This window comes from Ursus americanus, chromosome 8 (genome assembly GCF_024610735.1).
Source record: "Ursus americanus isolate L20-20 chromosome 8, mUrsAme1.1.p, whole genome shotgun sequence".
In the NCBI taxonomy this organism is placed as follows: domain Eukaryota; kingdom Metazoa; phylum Chordata; class Mammalia; order Carnivora; family Ursidae; genus Ursus; species Ursus americanus.
In genome coordinates, this window is record NC_142134.1 from 17,591,292 (window position 1) to 17,611,078 (window position 19,787).

General features: G+C 38.6%; 1 protein-coding gene across 11 annotated transcripts in view; it reads left to right on the forward strand.

Annotated features, from left to right (window-relative positions):
* The window catches only part of WDFY3 (WD repeat and FYVE domain containing 3), a 262,486-nt gene that overhangs the window by 192,588 nt on the left and 50,111 nt on the right, over positions 1-19,787 (forward strand). For all 11 annotated transcript variants that reach the window (XR_015725422.1, XM_045790948.2, XM_045791003.2 and 8 more), the window contains 7 exons: positions 1,152-1,312; positions 2,488-2,717; positions 10,249-10,358; positions 11,961-12,143; positions 13,045-13,202; positions 14,273-14,350; positions 15,785-16,012. Coding sequence is in view for 10 of the 11 variants with exons in the window: in XM_045790948.2 (XP_045646904.1) it covers positions 1,152-1,312; positions 2,488-2,717; positions 10,249-10,358; positions 11,961-12,143; positions 13,045-13,202; positions 14,273-14,350; positions 15,785-16,012 (1,148 nt within the window). In the remaining variant the exon portion in view is untranslated. The remainder of the gene's footprint in view (positions 1-1,151; positions 1,313-2,487; positions 2,718-10,248; positions 10,359-11,960; positions 12,144-13,044; positions 13,203-14,272; positions 14,351-15,784; positions 16,013-19,787) is intronic.

The following is a 19,787-nucleotide window of genomic DNA, read 5'->3' on the forward strand; positions in this document are numbered from 1 at the left end:
AGCCCAAGGTGGAGCTCCGTGTGGGGCTTGATCTCATGACTTGAGCCGAAATCAAGAGTCCGACGCTTAACCGACTGAGCCACCCAGGCGCCCCTATGTTATTCTTTAGGATGGCTTCCAGGAGATAAATTCAAAACACATTAAGATGTTTTTCTGTATGTCTCTATCTAGTTACAATAAAAATACAAAACTTGATACATTTACAGTGAAGCTAACATTTATATATAAAATAATGATAGAATTTAAAGGAGAAGGAAAAGTAATGATTTACTTGAGTGCCAAATAATAATATTAATCAAAGAACTTCCATCCTATTAAATTATCATTTTTTTGCTAAGTAAGTCCGCCAAGAAATCTTTAGTATTGTCTTCACATGTAACTCTCAAAGCATGGTGTCAAGTCAGACTTTTGTTGGTTTTTATCACTTGCAAATCCTGCTTACACAGTATCAGTCTTACTATGTAAAGACACAAAGTGAAGAGTTTTACACAATGGAGTAATTTAGAGTTAGGTAGGAATAATAATTACACTCAGTGGGGCTCCGGAATTTCTAGGAAGGAGGGGCTTCCAGAGGGTACTTTTGGGTAGGAGGGTTAGTCTTGAAGCGGTGTGTGCACAGCAGACACACTGAAGGCACCTGGGTAGCTTTGTGAGGAGAAACAGTACCGAAGGTGATCGGGGGTGGGGAGGGAGAGGAGCCCCCGGGCCCCACCAGCACTGATTGAAGTTTAGTTTTCACAGTTCTCAACCTCTCTTGTATGACTTCATATTCAGAACCAGAGCTTTGTTTGATGGTTTTACCCTTTATTAGTTACAAAGAATCGATTCACAGCTAATAACCTGACAGCCTTTTTCTCAGAGATCCTCTGCACTGCCAGCTTAAGTTGAACTTATCCCACACAGTCTCAAGCAATAAGAGACGTCACACTCTCAATCCGTAACTCTTTTATCCTGCAGAAGTTTTTTCTTCCAACATTTGCAGGATTTCCGGCCGTGAACATCATTTTCTGAAAGTAGTCCGTGAGAGCCTCGTGGTCTGTTTCTAAATGTAGATGGGCTCATCTTGCCTTAGCTTCGTTTGCTGGAGGACCTGGTCTTGTGCTGGTTGATAGCAATTTTCTTAGATATTTTTTTTTCCTGCTCGAATTTAGGGGAAGACGCATCTCTGCCTATTACCAGTGGAGGGAGCTACCAGGTATTGGTGAACAATGTGTTTTATTTCACACAGCGTGTGGTGGACAAACTTTGGCAAGGCATGTTCAACAAAGAATCTAAACTTCTTATAGATTTTATAATTCAACTAATTGCACAGGTAATCTTTTGTCACTGTTAGTTTTAGAGTACATGTTTTCCTTGAAAAACATTTCCTAATGTGTCAAAATTGTTGGAAATAAACGTAACTAATAAGATAGTGTTAACATTTAATATAAAGCTCATAAGATAATGTTAACATTTAATATAAAGCTCAGCTTATTGAAAGTGAATAAAGACTGTAGACTTGTAACCCTTCCCGTCTTACCCATAGCTTCGTGCCAGCGTGTCCCTTATAAAGTTGCCCGGTTCTCTCAAGCTGTGGGGTCTCACTCTTCTCCCCACTGGTATTGCTCAGCTATCCAGATACCTGGATAGCTTCCTTTGGGTTTAAATACCTTAAGTTGATACACTTTGATAAGTTTTGTTGTTGTTGTTGTTGTTTTTTACAGTATGATACATTTGTGTGTAAAGGTTTACAGAGCAGGAAGAGTTGATATTGAAGGAGTAATTTCTTTTGTAATTAAATCTTCACAAAGTTCATTGTAGGTCTTTGAAGGTTTCATTTTAGTGAGTGTGTGTATGTGTGTGCGTGTGTGTGCGTGTGTGTGTGCGTGTGTGTGTGGTACCTTTGACTAAGGAATATTGGCCTGGTTTCCCACAAGTGATTCATCTTATTCAACACCTAATGCAGAAACTGGAACATACTATTATCATGTGTTACTAGCATACGGTACATAGGATTTTTCATGTCATCTAAGAATTTTTTAAGAGATAAATTTGTATTTAAGCCAAAGAGAAAAGTTTACAAGCGAGGAAATGAAACTAGAATGTCAAAAGAAGTTGTTTTTTTTTTAACTAACATTTTAGGTTTGCTTGTTTTTCCCAATAATTTTGAGTAGGGATCCTTCATCCGAACAAAATTTCTGTGGTAGGAATTCTCCCTGGACGGCACTGCCTCATATGCTCAGCAGGTGGCGCTGCTCTGCTCGGCTCTGTTCTGAGAGTGTTAGCCGCTCTCCTCGCTGGGGCATGAGCGCTCATCTCACTAAATTATATTTATGTGTCTCTTGGGTTCTGATCCTCATCATAGCAAGAGCTTTTTGGTTTTTAACTTAGCAGCCTGTACTGAGCATGGCACCTGGTACATAATAAACCTAATGTTGATGTATGAATGAGAAGCAGACCATTTATTTCTAGCCGTTTTACTAAGTAAAGTATCTTTCATATCTTTAGTCAAAAAGAAGATCACAGGGATTGTCACTCGATGCGGTTTATCACTGCCTCAATAGGACCATCTTGTACCAGTTCTCACGGGCACACAAAACCGTTCCGCAGCAAGTAGCTCTCCTAGATTCGCTCCGGGTGCTGACAGTAAACAGGAACTTGATCCTGGGACCTGGCAACCATGACCAAGAATTCATTAGCTGTCTTGCTCACTGCCTTATTAATCTACATGTTGGAAGGTAACTTTTTCACATTCAGTTTGCCGCCATGAATTTGTCTGTGAGAGTTTTCCACCAAGATTCTTTGTTCTACTTTTTTGATAGTTACATTACTTTTTCTTTTTTTTTTTAATTTTTTTTATTAACATATAATGTATTATTTTTTTCAGGGGTACAGGTCTGTAATTCATCAGTCTTACACAATTCACAGCGCTCACCATAGCATATACCCTCCCCAGTGTCCATCACCCAGCCACCTCATCCCCCCCAACCGCCTCCAGTCCAGCAACCCTCAGTTTGTTTCCTAAGATTCAGAGTCTCTTATGGTTTGTCTTCCTCTCTGGTTTCATCTTGTTTCATTATTTTTCCTCTCTTCCCCTATGATCCTCTGCCTTCTTTCTCAAATTCCACATATCAATGAACTCATATGATAGTTGTCTTTCTCTGATTGACTTATTTCACTTAGCATAATACTCTCTAGTTCCATCCATGTCATTGCAAATGACAAGATTACATTTTTTGATGGCTACATAATATTCCATTATATATATATCACATCTTCTTTATCCATTCATCTGTCGATGGACATCTAGGTTCTTTCCATAGTTTGGCTGTTGTGGACATTGCTGCTATAAACATTGGGGTGCATGTGCCCCTTTGGATCACTACATTTGTATCATTGGGGTAAATAACCACTAGTGCAATTGCTGGGTCATAGGGCGGCTCTATTTTTCAACTTTTTGAGGAACCACCATACTTTTTTCCAGAGTGGCTACACCAGCTCGCGTTCCCATCAACAGTGTAAGAGGGTTCCCCTTTCTCCGCATCCTCGCCAACATCTGTTGTTTCCTGACTTGTTAATTTTAGCCATTCTGGCTGGTGGGAGGTGGTATCACATTGTGGTTTTGATTTGTATCTCCCTGATGCCTAGTGATGTCGAGCAGTTTTTTGTGTGTCTGTGGGCCATTTGGATGTCTTTGCAGAAATGCCTGTTCATGTCTTCTGCCCATTTCTTGATTGGATTATTTGTTCTTTGGGTGTTGAGTTTGATAAGTTCTTTATAGATCTTGGATACTAGCCCTTTATCTGATATGTCATTTGCAAATAACTTCTCCCATTCTGTCGGTTGTCTTTTGGTTTTGTTGACTGCTTCTTTTGCTGTGCAAAAGCTTTTTATCTTGATGAAGTCCCAGTGGTTCATTTTTGCCCTTGCTTCCCTTGCCTTTGGAGATGTGTCTAGCAAGAAGTTGCTGTGGTGAGGTTGAAGGGATTGCTGCGTGTGTTCTCCTTAAGGATTTTGATGGATTCCTATCACACATTTAGGTCTTTCTTCCATTTTGAGTCTATTTTTGTGTGTGGTGTAAGAAAATGGTCCAATTTCATTCTTCTGCATGTGGTTGTCCAGTTTTCCCAGCACCATTTGCTGAAGAGACTTTTTTCCATTGGACATTCTTTCCTGCTTTGTCGAAGATTAGTTGACCACAGAGTTGATGGTCCATTTCTGGGTTCTCTGTTCTGTTGCATTGATCTATGTGTCTCTTTTTATGCCAGTACCATACTCTCTTGATTACAACTTTGTAACAGAGCTTGAAGTCCAGAATTGTGATACCACCAGCTTTGCTTTTCTTTTTCAACATTCCTGGGGTCTTTTCTGGTCCATACAAATTTTAGGATTATTTGTTCCATTTCTGTGAAAAAAGTTGATGGTTATTTTGGTAGGAATTGCATTAAATGTGTAGATTGCTCTAGGTAGCATAGACTTTTTCACAATATTTGTTCTTCCAATCCATGAGCATGGAACGTTTTTCCATTCCTTTGTGTGTGTCTTCCTCAGTTGCTTTCATGAGTATTCTATAGTTTTCTGACTACAGATTCTTTGCCTCTTTGGTTAGATTTATTTGTAGGTATCTTATGGTTTTCGGTGCAGTTGTAAATGGGGTCAACTCCTTAATTTCCCTTTCTTCTGTCTTGGTGGTGGTGTATAGAAATGCTACTGATTTCTGTGCATTGGTTTATCTCCTACCACTTTACTGAATTCCTGTTTGAGTTCTAGCAATTTTGGGGTGGAGTCTTTTGGGTTTTCCACATAAAGTTTCATATCATCTGCGAAGAATGAGAGTTTGACTTCTTCGCCAATTCAGATGCCTTTTATTTCTTTTTGTTGTCTGATTGCTGAGGCTAGGACTTCTAGTACTATTTTGAATAGCAGTGGTGATAATGGACATCCCTGTCATGTTCCTGACCTTAGGGGGAAAGCTGAAAGCTTTTGATGATATTTGCTGTGGGTTTTTCATAGATGGCTTTTATGATTTTGAGGTGTGTTCCCTCTATCCTTCCACTGCGAAAAGTTTTAATCAAGAAAGGATGCTGTACTTTGTCAAATGCTTTTGGTTCTTGTCCTTTCTTTTATTAATGTAGTGTATCACATTGATTGATTTGTGGATGTTGAACCAGCCTTGCAGCCCAGGAATAAATCCCACTTGGTCATGGTGAATAATCCTTTTAATGTACTGTTGGATCCTATTGGCTAATATTTTGGTGAGAATTTCTGCATCCATGTGCATCAAGGATATTGGTCTGTAATTCTCCTCTTTGATGGGGTCTTTGGTTTTGGGATCAAGGTAATGCTGGCCTCATAAAATGAGTTTGGAAGTTTTCCTTCCGTTTCTATTTTTTGGAACAGTTTCAGAAGAATAGGTATTAATTCTTCTTTAAATGTTTGGTAGAATTCTCTTGTTTGTTGGGAGATTTTTTGATTACTGCTTCATTTTCCTTGCCGGTTATGGGTCTATTCAGGTTTTCTATTTCTTCCCGTTTCAGTTTCGGTAGTTTATACGTCTCTAGGAATGCATCCGTTTCTTCCAGATTGTCTAATTTGTTGGCATATAGTTGCTCATAATGTGTTCTTATAAATGTTTGTATTTCTTTGGTGTTGGTTGTGATCTCTCCTCTTTCATTCATTATTTATTTGGGTCCTTTCTTTTTCTTTTTAATAAGTCTAGCGAGGTGTTTATCAGTCTTATTTATTCTTTCAAGGAACCAGCTCCTAGTTTCGTTGATCTGTTCTACTGTTCTTTTGGTTTCTGTTTCATTGATTTCTGCTCTCATCTTTATTATTTCTCTTCTGCTTGGTTTAGGCTTTATTTGCTGTTCTTTCTCCAGCTCCTTTAGGTGTAGGGTTAGGTTTTGTATTTGAGACCTTTCTTGTTTCTTGAGAAAGACTTGCATTGCTATATACTTCCCCTGTAGGACCACCTTTGCTGCATCCCAAAGATTTTGAACAGTTGTGTTTTCATTTTCATTTGTTTCCATGAATTTTTTAAATTCTTCTTTAATTTCCTGGTTAACCCATTCATTCTTTAATACGAAGCTCTTTAGCCTCCATGTATTTGAGTTCTTTCCAACTTTCCTCTTGTGATTGAGTTCGAGTTTCATTGCAGTCTGAAGATATGCTTGAATGATCCCTATTTTTTGGTACCGGTTGAAACCTGATTTGTGACCCAGGATGTGATCTATTCTGGAGAATGTTCCATGTGCACTGGAGAAGAATGTGTATTCTGTTGGTTTGGGATGGAATATTCTGAATATATCTGTGAAGCCCATCTGGTCCATTGTCATTTAAAGCCCTTATTTCCTTGTTGATCTTTTGCTTAGATGATTTGTCATTTCAGTGAGGGGCGTGTTAAAGTCCCCCACTATTATTGTATTATTGTCAGTGTGTTTCTTTGATTTTTGTTATTAATTGGCTTATATAATTGGCTGCTCTCATGTTAGGGGCATAAATACTTAAAATTGTTAATCTTCTTGTTGGATAGAGCCTTTAAGTATAATATAGTGTCCTTCCTCATCTATTGTTATAGTATTTGGTTTAAAATCTAATTTGATACAAGGATTGCCACTGCAGCTTTCTTTTGATGTCATTAGCATGGTAAATGGTGTTCCACCCCCTCACTTTAAATCTGGAGGTGTCTTTGGGTCTAAAATGAGTCTTCTGCAGACAGCATATCGATGGGTCTTGTTTTTTTATCCAGTCTCATACCCTGTGTCTTTTGATTGGGGCATTTAGCCCATTCACATTCAGAGTAACTATTGAAAGATATGAATTTAGTACCATTGTATTGCCTGTAAGGTGGCTATTACTGTATATTGTCTCTGTTCCTTTCTGGTCTATGTTACTTTTAGGCTCTCTCTGTGCTTAGAGGACCCCTTTCAATATTTCTTGTAGGGCTAGTTTGGTGATCACAAATTCTTTTAGTTTCTGTTTGTCCTGGAAGCTTTTTGTCTTATATTTTCAGTGACAACCTAGCTAGATATAGTATTCTTGGTTGCATATTTTTCTTGTTTAGTGCCCTGAGTATATCATGCCAGCCCTTTCTGGCCTGCCAGGCCTCTGTGGATAGGTCTGCTGACAGTCTCATGTTTCTACCATTGTAGGTTACAGACCTCTTGTCCAGAGCTGCTTTCAGGATTTTCTCTTTGTCTCTGAGACTTGTAAGTTTTGCTATTAGATGTTGGGGTGTTAACCTATTTTTATTGATTTTGAAAGGGGTTCTCTGTGCCTCCTGGATTTTGATACCTGTTTCCTTTCCCAGTTTAGGGAAGTTCTCCACTATAATTTGCTCCAATATACTTTCTGCCCCCCTCTCTCTTTCTTCTTCTTCTGGGATCCCAATTATTCTAATACTGTTTCACTTTATGGTATCACTTATCTCTTGAATTCTCCCCTCGTGCTCCAGTAGTTGCTTATCTCTCTTTTTCTCAGCTACTTTATTTTCCATTGTTTGGTCTTCTGTATCACTAATTCTCTCTTCTGCCCCATTTATCTTAGCAGCTAGAGCCTCCATTTTTTAATGCACCTCATTAATAGCTTTTTTGATTTCAACTTGGTTAGATTTTATTTCTCCAGAAAGGGATTCTCTAGTGTCTCCTATGCTTTTTTTCAAGCCCAGCTAGTATCCTTATAATCATCATTCTGAAGTCTAGTTCTGACATCTTACTAATGTCCATGTTGATTAGGTCCCTGGCAATCGGTATAGCCTCTTGCTCTTTTTTTTGAGGTGAGTTTTTCCGTTTTGTCATTTTGTCCACAGAAGAATAGATGAATGAGAGAACAAAATGCTAAAAGGGTAACAACGACCCCAAAAAATAAACACTAAACAAATCAAAAGAGACCCAAAACCGGGGGGGAAAGGAAAAAAAAAGATTATGATCAGGCTGGTGAATAGAACACTAGATTTTGGGTGTATTTTGGTCTGTTAGAAACTGCCTCCCAAAATGTTAAAGAAAGAAAAACGTATATATATACAAAAAATAAGGTTAAATACAGTGAGGATTATGACTGTAAAAATGAAAATTAAAAAAGATTTCAAAAAGGAACTGATAAGTTGATTGAAAAAGGAAAGAAGAAAAATTCAAAGAAAAAGAAAAAATAAAGAAAGTTAAAAAAATTAAAGTTGAAAGACTGTTAAAGAATCGGGGGGAAAAGTTATGAATTCTATGCACTGTATTCCCCTAGCGCTGGAGTTTTGCAGTTCTCATTGATCGGTAAACTTGGTCTTGCCTGGATGTTCTTGCAGATCTTCTGGGGGAGGGGCCTGTTGCGTTGATTCTCAAGTGTCTTTGCCCCAGGCCGACTTGCACAGATCCTGCCAGGGGACCAGGCTACATAAGTGGCTCTGGATTGCTCTATGTGGCTTTTGTTCCCTGAAAGCTTTTCTCACAGTTTTAGAGGACAAGAATGAAATGGCGGCCTCCCAATCTCTGGCCCCAGTGGAGCTGAGAGCTTGGAGCCCCCCTCCTCAGTGCACCCTCAGAGAAAAGCAGTCACTCACTCGGGTCTCCCTGCTCTCCGGCGGCACACCGTGCTCACCTGGCCTGGCTGTCTCTGGCACACGGCCTTGTTAGGAGTCTCCAAACCCAGCAGATTTCTGCGGCACGCTCCCGCACTGCTCCTTTCCAGGGGAGGAAGGGGAGTCTCCCCAGATCTGCCGCTTGTTGGGCCCCTGCTCAGAGCAGTCACCTGACTGTGCCGCAGATCCTGGTTTATGGCAACCCCAAGCTCAGAGCCCACTCCTCGGCTCACTCTTTGTGGTGGCTTCCCTGCTCTGATGCCTGGGAGCTCTGCCACACTCAGGCACCCTCAGTCTTTTGTGACCCCGAGGGCCCTAGACCACACTGTCCCAGCGAGGGTTCCACCTCCCCGGTTAGCCGCTGGAGCGACGTCCCTCACCAGAGCAGACTTGTGCAAGTTCCGATTTTGTGCTCTGCTGCTGTAGCACTTGCCAGTAGCTGGCTGGTGGAGGCTCCCTCCCCCCTCGGTCTGTCTTCCATGGACCACCTCTGATTCACTTCTCCACACATCCTCCCCTCCAGAAAGGGGTCGCTTTTCTGTTCATAGAGTTGCCGCTATTCTTTTCTTCGATCTCCTGTTGAGTTTGTAGGTATTCAGAATGGTTTGATAACTATCTAGCTGAATTCCTGGGGCCAGACGAAATTTAGGTCTCCTGCTTCTCCGCCATCTTGCTAAGCCCTCTCTTTTCCCTTTTAATCTCGGTTTTAGAATTTCATGGAAGATATAAAAGACAAGGGTTACATTTGTGCAATGAAATAATGAGTATATTTTCCATTAATTTTCTGTGTCTTTAAATCGGTCATTCATCACCTTATGTCAAATTTAAATATAATTTTAAAAGGAAGTTTACTTTTAAAATAAACAAAATACACATTGTTGGAGGTTAAGAGGGATAAAAAGAAAAGAATGTAATGAATAAATACAGTGCTGTATGCTAAATGGGTTAAATTAGGATTTTTCGATCGATTGCTTAGACAGATCCTTATTTAGTGTCTGGAGGTTGAATTAGGCACTGGGATGATATGTGAGCCAGAAAGACCCCACAGCAGGGTCTTGGAACATGCAGTCCAGGAGGGGAGACAGACCAGTCAGTCAGGTGTGCTGAGTGCTCTGCTAGAAACATGGTGCTTTGGGAGCATGGAACGGGTGCCCCTAACTGGAAAGAGACACCGCTGAGTTACAGCTTGAACGTGCTTGAGGTGAGCCCCTCCATAGAGGATGAGAAAGAGTGATGTGGGAACAAAAAGCCATCTGTGTGAGTGCCCAGGGGAAGGAAAGAATATGGCACTTTGGGGAAACCGCAAGTATTTCACTGCTACTGGAGCGAAGGGTGGTGGGATGAGAGACGGGGGGAGGTGGCGCATAGGCCTACGAGGAAAATGTTCTTAGGAACTCTTTGTAATTTTTAGGTAAAAATGTTAATAGTGATCAGAAAGCGCCTTAAATATTAAGATGCTCATCTTGATGCTGTTGTTTAGTTTAATTACATTTAGTCTGTGTATTTGTGAGATCACCCCTATAAATGGGCATGTTTATGATAAAGTAGTTCTGTTTTGTGCATCGGCTATATATCTGTCTGCCGGTTATGGAACTTTGTGACAGAGCCAGCATTTACTTGTGTCTGCAGTTTACACTTAGCCATTATAGTTTTCAGCTACAGTCCTTTCCTTCATAGAGTTTAAACTGACTGGCATTTTGCAGCAACGTGGACGGGTTCGGACTGGAAGCAGAAGCCCGCATGACTACGTGGCACATTATGATCCCCTCTGACATTGAACCAGATGGTGGTTACAGCCAAGACATTAGTGAAGGTAATTACCTCGATTTGTTTTCTTCCTTTTCTCTCCCCATTCCTGTTTTTTTGTTTTTTTGTTTTTTTTTTTTTGAGAGAGAGAGGGAGAGCATGAGTGTACGATCGGGGAGGGGCAGAGGGGGGAGAGAGGGAGAATCTTAAGCAGTCTCCACACCCAGCACAGAGCCCAACCCAGGGTTCAATCTCACGACCCTGAGATCATGACCCAAGCCAAAAGCAAGAGTTGGACGCTTAACCGAGTGAGCCACTCCCGTACCCCTCATTTCCAATTTTTAAGATAGACCCTGTCCCCTTCCAGAAAAACTCACCTCACATACTGCCAACATTGGCAACCAATGTCCAGTAGGTCATCCTTGAACACATACCAATATGCCCACCAACATAAACCAACCCACTAGCTGTAGCTCTCCATATGCCAAGATGGGTAAACCACTTAACCACTGATACTGCTAGCCCCTAACATTTCATGGTAACACTGGGAGATTTGATGATACTTACGTTTGTATGAATAGTAGCACCAATACTAACGTGGCATTTACCATTAAGAGAGCTGCCTATTGGTAGTGTTAGGTCTCATTAGGGGCGCAAGTATTGCTTGAGACAGGTTGTCACTACTACCATTTTTATTCTCTTTTATTCGTTTTCTCTTAATTTAGTTTTCCCAATGATTTTTATAAGTATTATGCATTAAAATCTTTGGAGTGGATTCATTTCTAATTTGCACATTGGTCAGTAGGTCATAACTATAATAGTGTTTGTCTCCCTAGCCATACAGTGTGGTAGTTTTGCATATGATTTTATCTTCTGGAAGTCTAGGACTTATTGTTCCTTCATTTAAGCATTGATTTATTCTCTGTCCTTCACTAACACATCCTGAAGCCCAGACACTGAGAACACCCCCAAGGAGCTGACAGTCTAGAACATTGGTTCTGAAAGCAAGGTGCTCAGACTAACAACATCACCCTTGTTTGGGAACTTGTTAGAAAAGCAGATGCTTTGGCCCCACGCAGATCTACCGAATCAGAAACTCTATGGGTGGAGGCCAGCTATCTGCTTGAAGAGGCTATCCAGGTGACTCATGCTTACTAAAGATTGGTCTAGAACAGGAGTCAGACAAATTAGCAAGGAGTCCAAAACAAGATAGAATTTAATAGTAAATGTTCTTTTAAAATATTTGTTATTTCTTGCCTATTACAAAATATTGAAGAACAACTAACTTAATTTTGAACTTATTTTAAATATTCAGATATAAAACTTACTTTTAAGTGGGGGTAGGTTCTTACATACAAGAAGCTAGACAATGAAATGTGTATGTAATTTCCAGTTTTATAAATAAAAAAAATGCAGTCTTCTGCATACATATGAAGTTTTTTTTTTTAAGTTCTGCAAGTAACCAACCACATTTTTGGTTACCTGAATAATCCTTTTTATTTGAGCTTAATATGATATGAAGCATTTTTTTTCCCCACAGTTAAGTACTATAGATGAGATTCTTAGATGTAAGACATCAAGAAAATCACTACCTTTATATTGTGTTTTTGATAAATTGGTTGGGGTTTTGTTTTTTTTGTTTTGTTTGTTTGTTTGTTTCATTTCCTAGGGCGTCAGCTTCTAATAAAAGCTGTCAACAGAGTTTGGACTGAATTAATTCATAGTAAGAAACAAGTCTTGGAGGAGCTTTTCAAAGTCACTCTGCCTGTGAATGAAAGGGGTCACGTGGACATAGCTATAGCAAGGCCGCTCATTGAAGAAGCAGGTTTGAAGTGCTGGCAGAATCATTTGGGTAAGAGTCTCCTCAGAGATCATGTGACTGACAGATTTACATGCAACTGTGTATATGGGTGCACAACTGTGTATATGGGTATGTAATTAAAACTTTCCCAAAAGGATGTCATGACGGCAACAGAAGTGAAAAGCAAAACCCATTCTTGAATGACTGTGTTGAGGTTTGGCTTTTCTTCTCAGATTAAAAAAAACAAAAATAACAACAACAAAAAAAACTAAGATGTGTTACACATCTGGCATCTATGAATTTGAAAGATAATACATTGCTCGCAGATATAATTATGGTCACCATCTTTGTTATAAATCTGTAATCCCTTCACTGTAATTCTGAAATTCAAAAAGCCCTGAAAACCTAAGGTTTTTTCATGAATTTGGTGCCCAAAATTACTTGGTAGCAAAACCTAACCTGTTGTTATTTCTCCTACTTAGTGTAAATATTCACATATTTTGCTGCAGAAATAGTACTGTATCCAATTATGGTTTACTGCCATTGAGCCTTGTATTACATAATATACAGTGTACGTACCATATCACCTTTTTAAAATCCAAAACCTTCTAAATTCCAGAGTATATACAGCCCCAAACATTTTAGATGGGGAGTTGTGAATTGTTATTAACGTAGAAACTGAATACAGTAAAATAAGTTTGCATATTACTGCAGAGCTGTGCCGTTTCAACCAAATGTAAATTCAGCTAGGACAGTAATTGTCAAGCAGCTATGAGTATACCAGATCACCAGCAAGTAAATCTGAAATATCTAAGAAAATGTCTGTGTCTATAATGTAAGCTGCTTTTGATAACTACAGAATTGTGACTTGTAGCCATGATGCAGAAGTGTTAAAAATAAGTCTGATAACTACATGGAGAAATTGTAAAGTAATCTAATTTTAATTTCATAGCCCATGAAAAGAAATGCATAAGTCGAGGAGAAGCTTTAGTGCCCACCACACAATCCAAATTGTCCCGTGTCAGCAGTGGCTTTGGTCTTTCCAAGTTAACAGGATCAAGAAGGAATCGAAAGGAAAGTGGTCTTAATAAACACAGTCTTTCCACCCAGGTACATTGTTTGATTTCATCAATGGTATTATTAGAAATCTATATTTCAAGATTTAGTTGTAACGTTTTCTATAACACACTTAACATGTACAAGCACATGATTTGAAGTGGAACTTCTCCGCATTTTTGCTTTTAGAAGAGATAAAGAAATAACCCAGATTATGGAAACTTCTCCCAATTTATTATGATAAAATTGCATTGTGAGTGTTGTGTATGCAGACCCACTTCATAAATGGACATAAGATGAGATTCAGATTATTGATATGTGATCAAACCATGGGTAGTTTTTTCCCGTTTTCCAAACTTTCAGTAATTTTGTCCCTGATCATTATGTGAATTTTAAAGCAGTAGCAGAACAAAGTGGTTTTTTTATTCTTTATAATCTTGTCATATATATTTGTGATGGAGTTTTTGAAAACTCTACCTCCATTAATTTTCTCCCCATCATACTTCCTTTGCCATCCTAGAATCTTAGTGGCAGTGGTGAAAAGGGTCTAAGAGAAACAGTGTGTATCATTCATTCTCTGTGTCAGATTGGGTTCTCCAGGAAGCACACCAAGAGGGTGTTTGGTGCAGGATGGTTTCTACAGGTACCCATATTTGTGGAAGGGTAAGAAAGGAAGCCGGATTGGTCAGAGGGAAATACCAGGTTACAAGGCAGGTCTAGGCTCAACTGACCTAAGTGGAATTTTGGGGCCGAAATGGCCTGTCACAGTTGACCTGTACTGAGTGGAAATGGCTGAACCAGCTTATCTCCAAATCAGCCATTGGGTTTGGGGTTTCTCTACAGTCGAGGTGATCCCTGAAGGTGCTGATGGCACTCTCAGAGGCTGTGGGAGCCAGCCCGTCCTTGAAGGGGCATAGGGATCGGGGAAAGGGGACGTGGACCTGTGTCCATCACACAAGCCTCCACTAGATCCATCCTCCAGAGTTTTTGGTTTTGTTTGTTTTGGTTTATAGTTGTGTCTTGAAAGGAATTTTAATAAACCTACTTGACATTATTTTAAGGCTGGTTACAATTTTCCAGGAAAATCCATGAAATACTAAGGCTCTTTTTCCATCCGTTGTTAGGAGATTTCTCAGTGGATGTTTACACATATTGCTGTTGTCCGTGACTTAGTAGACACACAATATAAGGAATATCAGGAGGTAAGAATTCATAACCACAGTAAAGGTTTGTTTTGCATTCCTCGAGTGAGAAAGAACTCTGTTTCTCATGATACTTTTTTACGCCTTCTAAGAGTAAGTTGCTGAACTGCATTCATCATCAGATGATGTTTTTAATTATCCCTGCCAATGGCGACTTTGGTCATTGGTTTTTAAGATAGATAATTTTGAACTTTCTAGAGGCAGATGGCATTAAAAAGACAACAAACTAAAAATCACAACTGAATCCCATTGGCATTGACTACTGACATATTGCATGTGTTGTTCCTATAAATATTAAAATACAATAAAATTCCTCTCAGACTTACGGAGACAGTGAAAATATGCATCAGAGTCTCTGAAAAGTCTCTTAAAATTAAAAAAAAATTTAAAGCTAAAATGATTTATTATAGGCACTTGATGTTTATGTTGATAAGAAATAAAATCAGTGAAATTCTCTTGGTGAATTCATAATTACTCAACAACTTATCCTAAATATTTCATTTCCAGAGTGGCTGATTTAGATCTATGAGGTTTCCGAATGATAAACTGCTAATATTTTATGGGCATACACCAGCTACTTGTTATAGGGGATTCACCCCTTCTTCCCCCTGGAACACATAAGTGCTGCTGTGATATCATGTAATTTCAAGATTGTTCATTCAGTAATCTTCACTATATAAAGAGATCTTTATTCTGAGATTGATATTATATACTTATATTCCATGAACCATTAGGTAAAGTGGTTATAATTTATAATCATCTGCTAAATTGTTATACATCTTGACATTTGATAAATAGCAAAAAGTTATACCAGTTCATAAATTTTCATTTAAGTAAAATGGTGTAGATCTATCCCAGTGATCAGTGGAAAATGGTTTTCCTTTTATTTTTATATGAACATCAAGTTCTTTATCAGAGCTGCATGTTTATTTACCTAAAATCTTTGGAAATGTTACCAAGCTTGCCAGTAAGCCAATATGCTGGCAGTGTTTCGTGCTCTGGTTTACTAGATCTTCTGTCCATGTTCTAGTACCCGTTTTATAACTTAGGGGTTCGAGGGAGAGTCGTCCTTAAATAACCACGATCATCTATTGACTTACACTGGACTAACCATTTCCGTGTATTTTCATAAGTAATACTACCGTCTTTCCTGCTTCCGTGTTCCTTTGTTCAGATGCACCCACTCCCTTGTATGTAGCTGTCATTTACTTGGTGTTAAAGTAAACACTTGGGCCCCCACAAAAATCATACCTTCTCACAAAATTAGCAGGCTACTGTAACCATAAATAAATACAAATTTACTTTTATAATATTGACTGAAATGATATGTACTGGTTTTGTTTCCAAATATTAACTTGGTTTTAAGTTATTCGTAGATTTTTGATTATTACTCGTGCTTTTGCTTGAAAACCAACCTGGACTTCCTCCCCTTAGCGTCAACAAAATGCCCTGAAGTACGTGACGGAAGAGTGGTGCCAGATTGAGTATGAACTGTTGCGGGAGCGAGGGTTGTGGGGCCCCCCCATCGGCTCCCATCTGGACAAATGGATGTTGGAGATGACAGAAGGGCCCTGCAGAATGAGGAAAAAAATGGTGCGAAATGATATGTTTTATAACCATTACCCTTATGTGCCAGAAACAGAGCAAGAGACAAATGTGGCGGTGAGTATGCAGATTGAATGTTTGTAACGGCTTTTTCCAGTTTCTCTTCCTCTTGGCAGGCATTTTTCTTTTAGGTCAATCACCTAAAATACCTAATTTAGGAAATACACTAAGCCGTATTAAGTTCATCATGCAGGGTGGCAGTGGTGGTGGGATGCTTGAGGCCCTAATGCAGCAGGGAGACATGGAGTGAAGGGGTTTAGCGTACAGGCTCTGCAGCCACACTGCCACTAGCTGGGTGACCTAGGGCAGGCCGTCGGGCCACTTTAGGTTCCTGTTTGCTGATGCCTGACGTGGAGAAAAAGAATAGTTCCATCCCAAAAGCTGTTAGGATTAGATTGGTTAACATTAGTGAAGCACTTACATAGTGCTTATTTTGTGCCAGACCCTAGTCTACGTGACCGTTAATGCATAACTATTGGCATAAGCAATATTCTTTGAAGAAACACAGAAGAGAGCTAAAGAATAATAGCCTGAATATGTAGATCTCTCTGTGTATGTTAAGAAGCTTCATCACTGATTCCACAGGTTTAAAACACAGCATTTGCCCATAAGTTTGGTTTTTTTTGTTTTTTGTTTTGTTTTGTTTTTATTGTAGACAAGTCACCCTTCCCAAAGCCTTTATTCAGACTTTTGCACGTGACCAGAAAAATTCTATCTAAGCTGCTGATGGTCCAGGAATCATGTTTTTAAGTTTAGAAAAATATACTCTCCCAGTAAAGCCACTATAGGTTTAAAAGAGAAAACACAGGAGTATAAAAATCTGCTGAATTTAATTCTGAAAATCCACATAACACTTCTAAATAGTAATTCAGCTCTTTATTGTCCAATAATAATCCTTTGTCTCCAAAATGAAGAGTACTTTTATCCTTAGAAAACTCATACTCGTCATAGAATCACAGCTTTGGGAGTTGAGAGGGGGGTCTCACTGGTCATCTCATCCAGCCTCCTAATACTATCATTTTAATGTTTAATCAGTTACGGAGACATTATCGATGAAGCATTTTACCCGTTTTTTGTACCCTGGTGTTTGGAGTGCAATCTGCATTTCACACTTACAGCCCAGCTCAGTTCAGACTGGCCACGATTCACGTGGGCAGCAGCCGCTGTACAGGACCGGGGCAGCTCTAGACAATCCCTGATTCTTAGATCCCTGTTTTGTGACTTTTTAAAAATCTATACTCCTTTTTGATAAAATTCTTTCGTCTCCTTTAATATCATTTAAGTTTTTTTGAAAGTTAGTATTGTAACTTTTAAAAAATATGGTCTGGAAAAGCATGTTCTAAGATTCTCCCCCTTCCCAAGAATCTGACCATGCTATGCTTCATTAAGACAGAAAGGTGATTCTCTCTCAAGGGAATGTATCCCATGCTTTGTTTCACTTTAATGTTTAGCTGCCTCTAAAATAAATCTAGTATAAACTCCTATACCCAGTTAGAAACCCAGATCCCAACAAAGAATCATCCACTGAAGAACATTTTCGGTTTATTGTTCTTAGATGTTTGGTTAATAGGACTTTAGAATCTGTGAGGTCATAAAGTCCAAACACTTGTCCAGTTTACAAGTTTTATTATATTTTATTTAAAAACTTTATTTCAAGCCCTTCATTCATTTTAAATACTTTCACATTCTTGACTTTATATTTGATTCTGTCAACAGTGGAAGAAACTAAGATTTATAAAAGAGGCTTGGAACATGGATCTTCTAAGAAATAGTTTGGATGCTGTGATGTGAGGGCAGTTTGCATTGTTCTCAAGTCTCTCTTTTTTCTGCCAAAACCCTGGCTCTATTTATTTTGTGGTCAGTGATTTCACTTCTGTCCCGGTACTTCTTCGAGTATAGGTCTTAGAGCTCTAATAGATAGTTATCTAAGATTTTTCAAGATAGCTTCCTAAAGTTCTCTTTTCTCCAAGCTATTCCGTTCCGTCAAGAATGTCATAGTTGGTACAGCTGTAACTTGAAGCACCATAATTTCTAGTACTGCTGCACCATGGGGAAAAAAATTAATCCACCCATACTTTGCAGCCTTTACTAGCACCTACTTTTGTCCAACCAAACCAGTAATACAGTCTCAAATTCTTAACCTTTCTTCCCCAAATAAATACTTTAAGCCTGTAACAATTTGATAAAATATTTCTTACTGAGTCAACAATCATATAAATGGAATCCATTCAAGAATACTAAAATATAAGATAAATATACTCTCCTAAAAATGTGACCACCTCACTATTTTTATTTAACTGAGGCATATGCTTTTGAGTTTTTTTAATTTAACTGAGGCATGTTTTTTACTTACATAACCATAATATTTTTATACTGTTTATTCCTTTCCTTCTTTATAACAGCGCCATTCACTTTATAAAAGTATATTTAAACTCCAGTATCAGATAAAAACAAAATAACCTATTGGGGGTTCACGCTTACAACCTTAGTATTATTAGCACTTTACGTAAGCAAAACCGTTCACCAGCCTGAAAAATCTAAACAGTCTCAGAAATAAGTCTGTACCATATGGAACTTATTTTTTAACCAGATGGGTTATATATTGGGAAATACAAGGCAGTCAAGAAATGTTGGAGATAGATTAACAAAAAAGGAAAGAGCGGGTGGGAAGGGGAGACAGTTACAGACTGTGGAATTTATGTGACTTAGTTCATGCGCAAGTCAAGGTTAATCTGCTATGATGAAATTTTCTGAATGACTAATTATTTTGGTCTTGCCAGTTCAAAATCCTTGTAAATTTGAAACACCATTTAGTGTCCACTTTTGTTTTATGGAATATGCAATCTGGCAATGTTGACAGCAAAGAAAATTCCCAAAAGTAGAAGCAACTGCTATCCTACTGACTCCTATCATGAAATCAAAAAAGAAGAGCAGATACAAAGCACAATGAGTGCGATGCTAATACTATTTCCCCAATTTTACAGGTGAGGAATCAAAACCTAGAGAAAGGTCTAGGCACAGCTCCTAAGTGGTAGAGTACGATATGAGTATATAGGATGATAGTTCCTTAGAAGTTGAATCACTTTTGAAAAAATCAATTCCAACTTTCGATGGTTTTGTGACCTTATTCATGGATAGTGAATTTCTTCCAGACAGAAACAATATACTAGGTTTTGTCTCTCTAATGCTACCAGAGTATCAGGAACTTAATTCTCTTTCTCCCAAAATTATAGACTTTCTCCATTGCTTTCCCATTCAGCATTCTGTAGAATTTTCCTAATTCTGAAATTTTTCCACTAAAAAGCCAAATTATAAAATTTGGGCCTAAAGTTTATATAACTTGACAGAGGGCTCTATAAAGAAAAGGTATAAACTTATGAATATGAAATTATTCGGGCACTCTTTCCAGGGTTTTGAAAGGATCCCATGGGAAGTGAGGGCTGTTGAAGTTTAAGTTTTATTAACTTTATAGAAAATCCACCTCTGCCCTTAACAATATTCCAGATTGCCTCCCAGAGTTAGAGATCAATCATTTCTTCCATTTCTATTTCCATAAATGTGGTGCCTTCCTTGCCTGAGTGTTTATAAAATAGAGTCAGTACTTTTTGCGATGTAAGAGGTATGTGCCAACCTAAAAATTGCTTTGGAAGCCTCTTCTCGCTAGGTAAAGCAGGCTTTAGCTGAGCTAGGGCAATTGGTTAATCTTTTGTCTTCCTAAGAGTAATTACATTGTAAGTGGCATTTAAGTTTTTAGTTCTGTTGCTTAAAGCTGAAAAAATACAGTGATGATTAAAAGTTATTTTCTTGTTTTAAAATCTTTGATGTGTTAGAG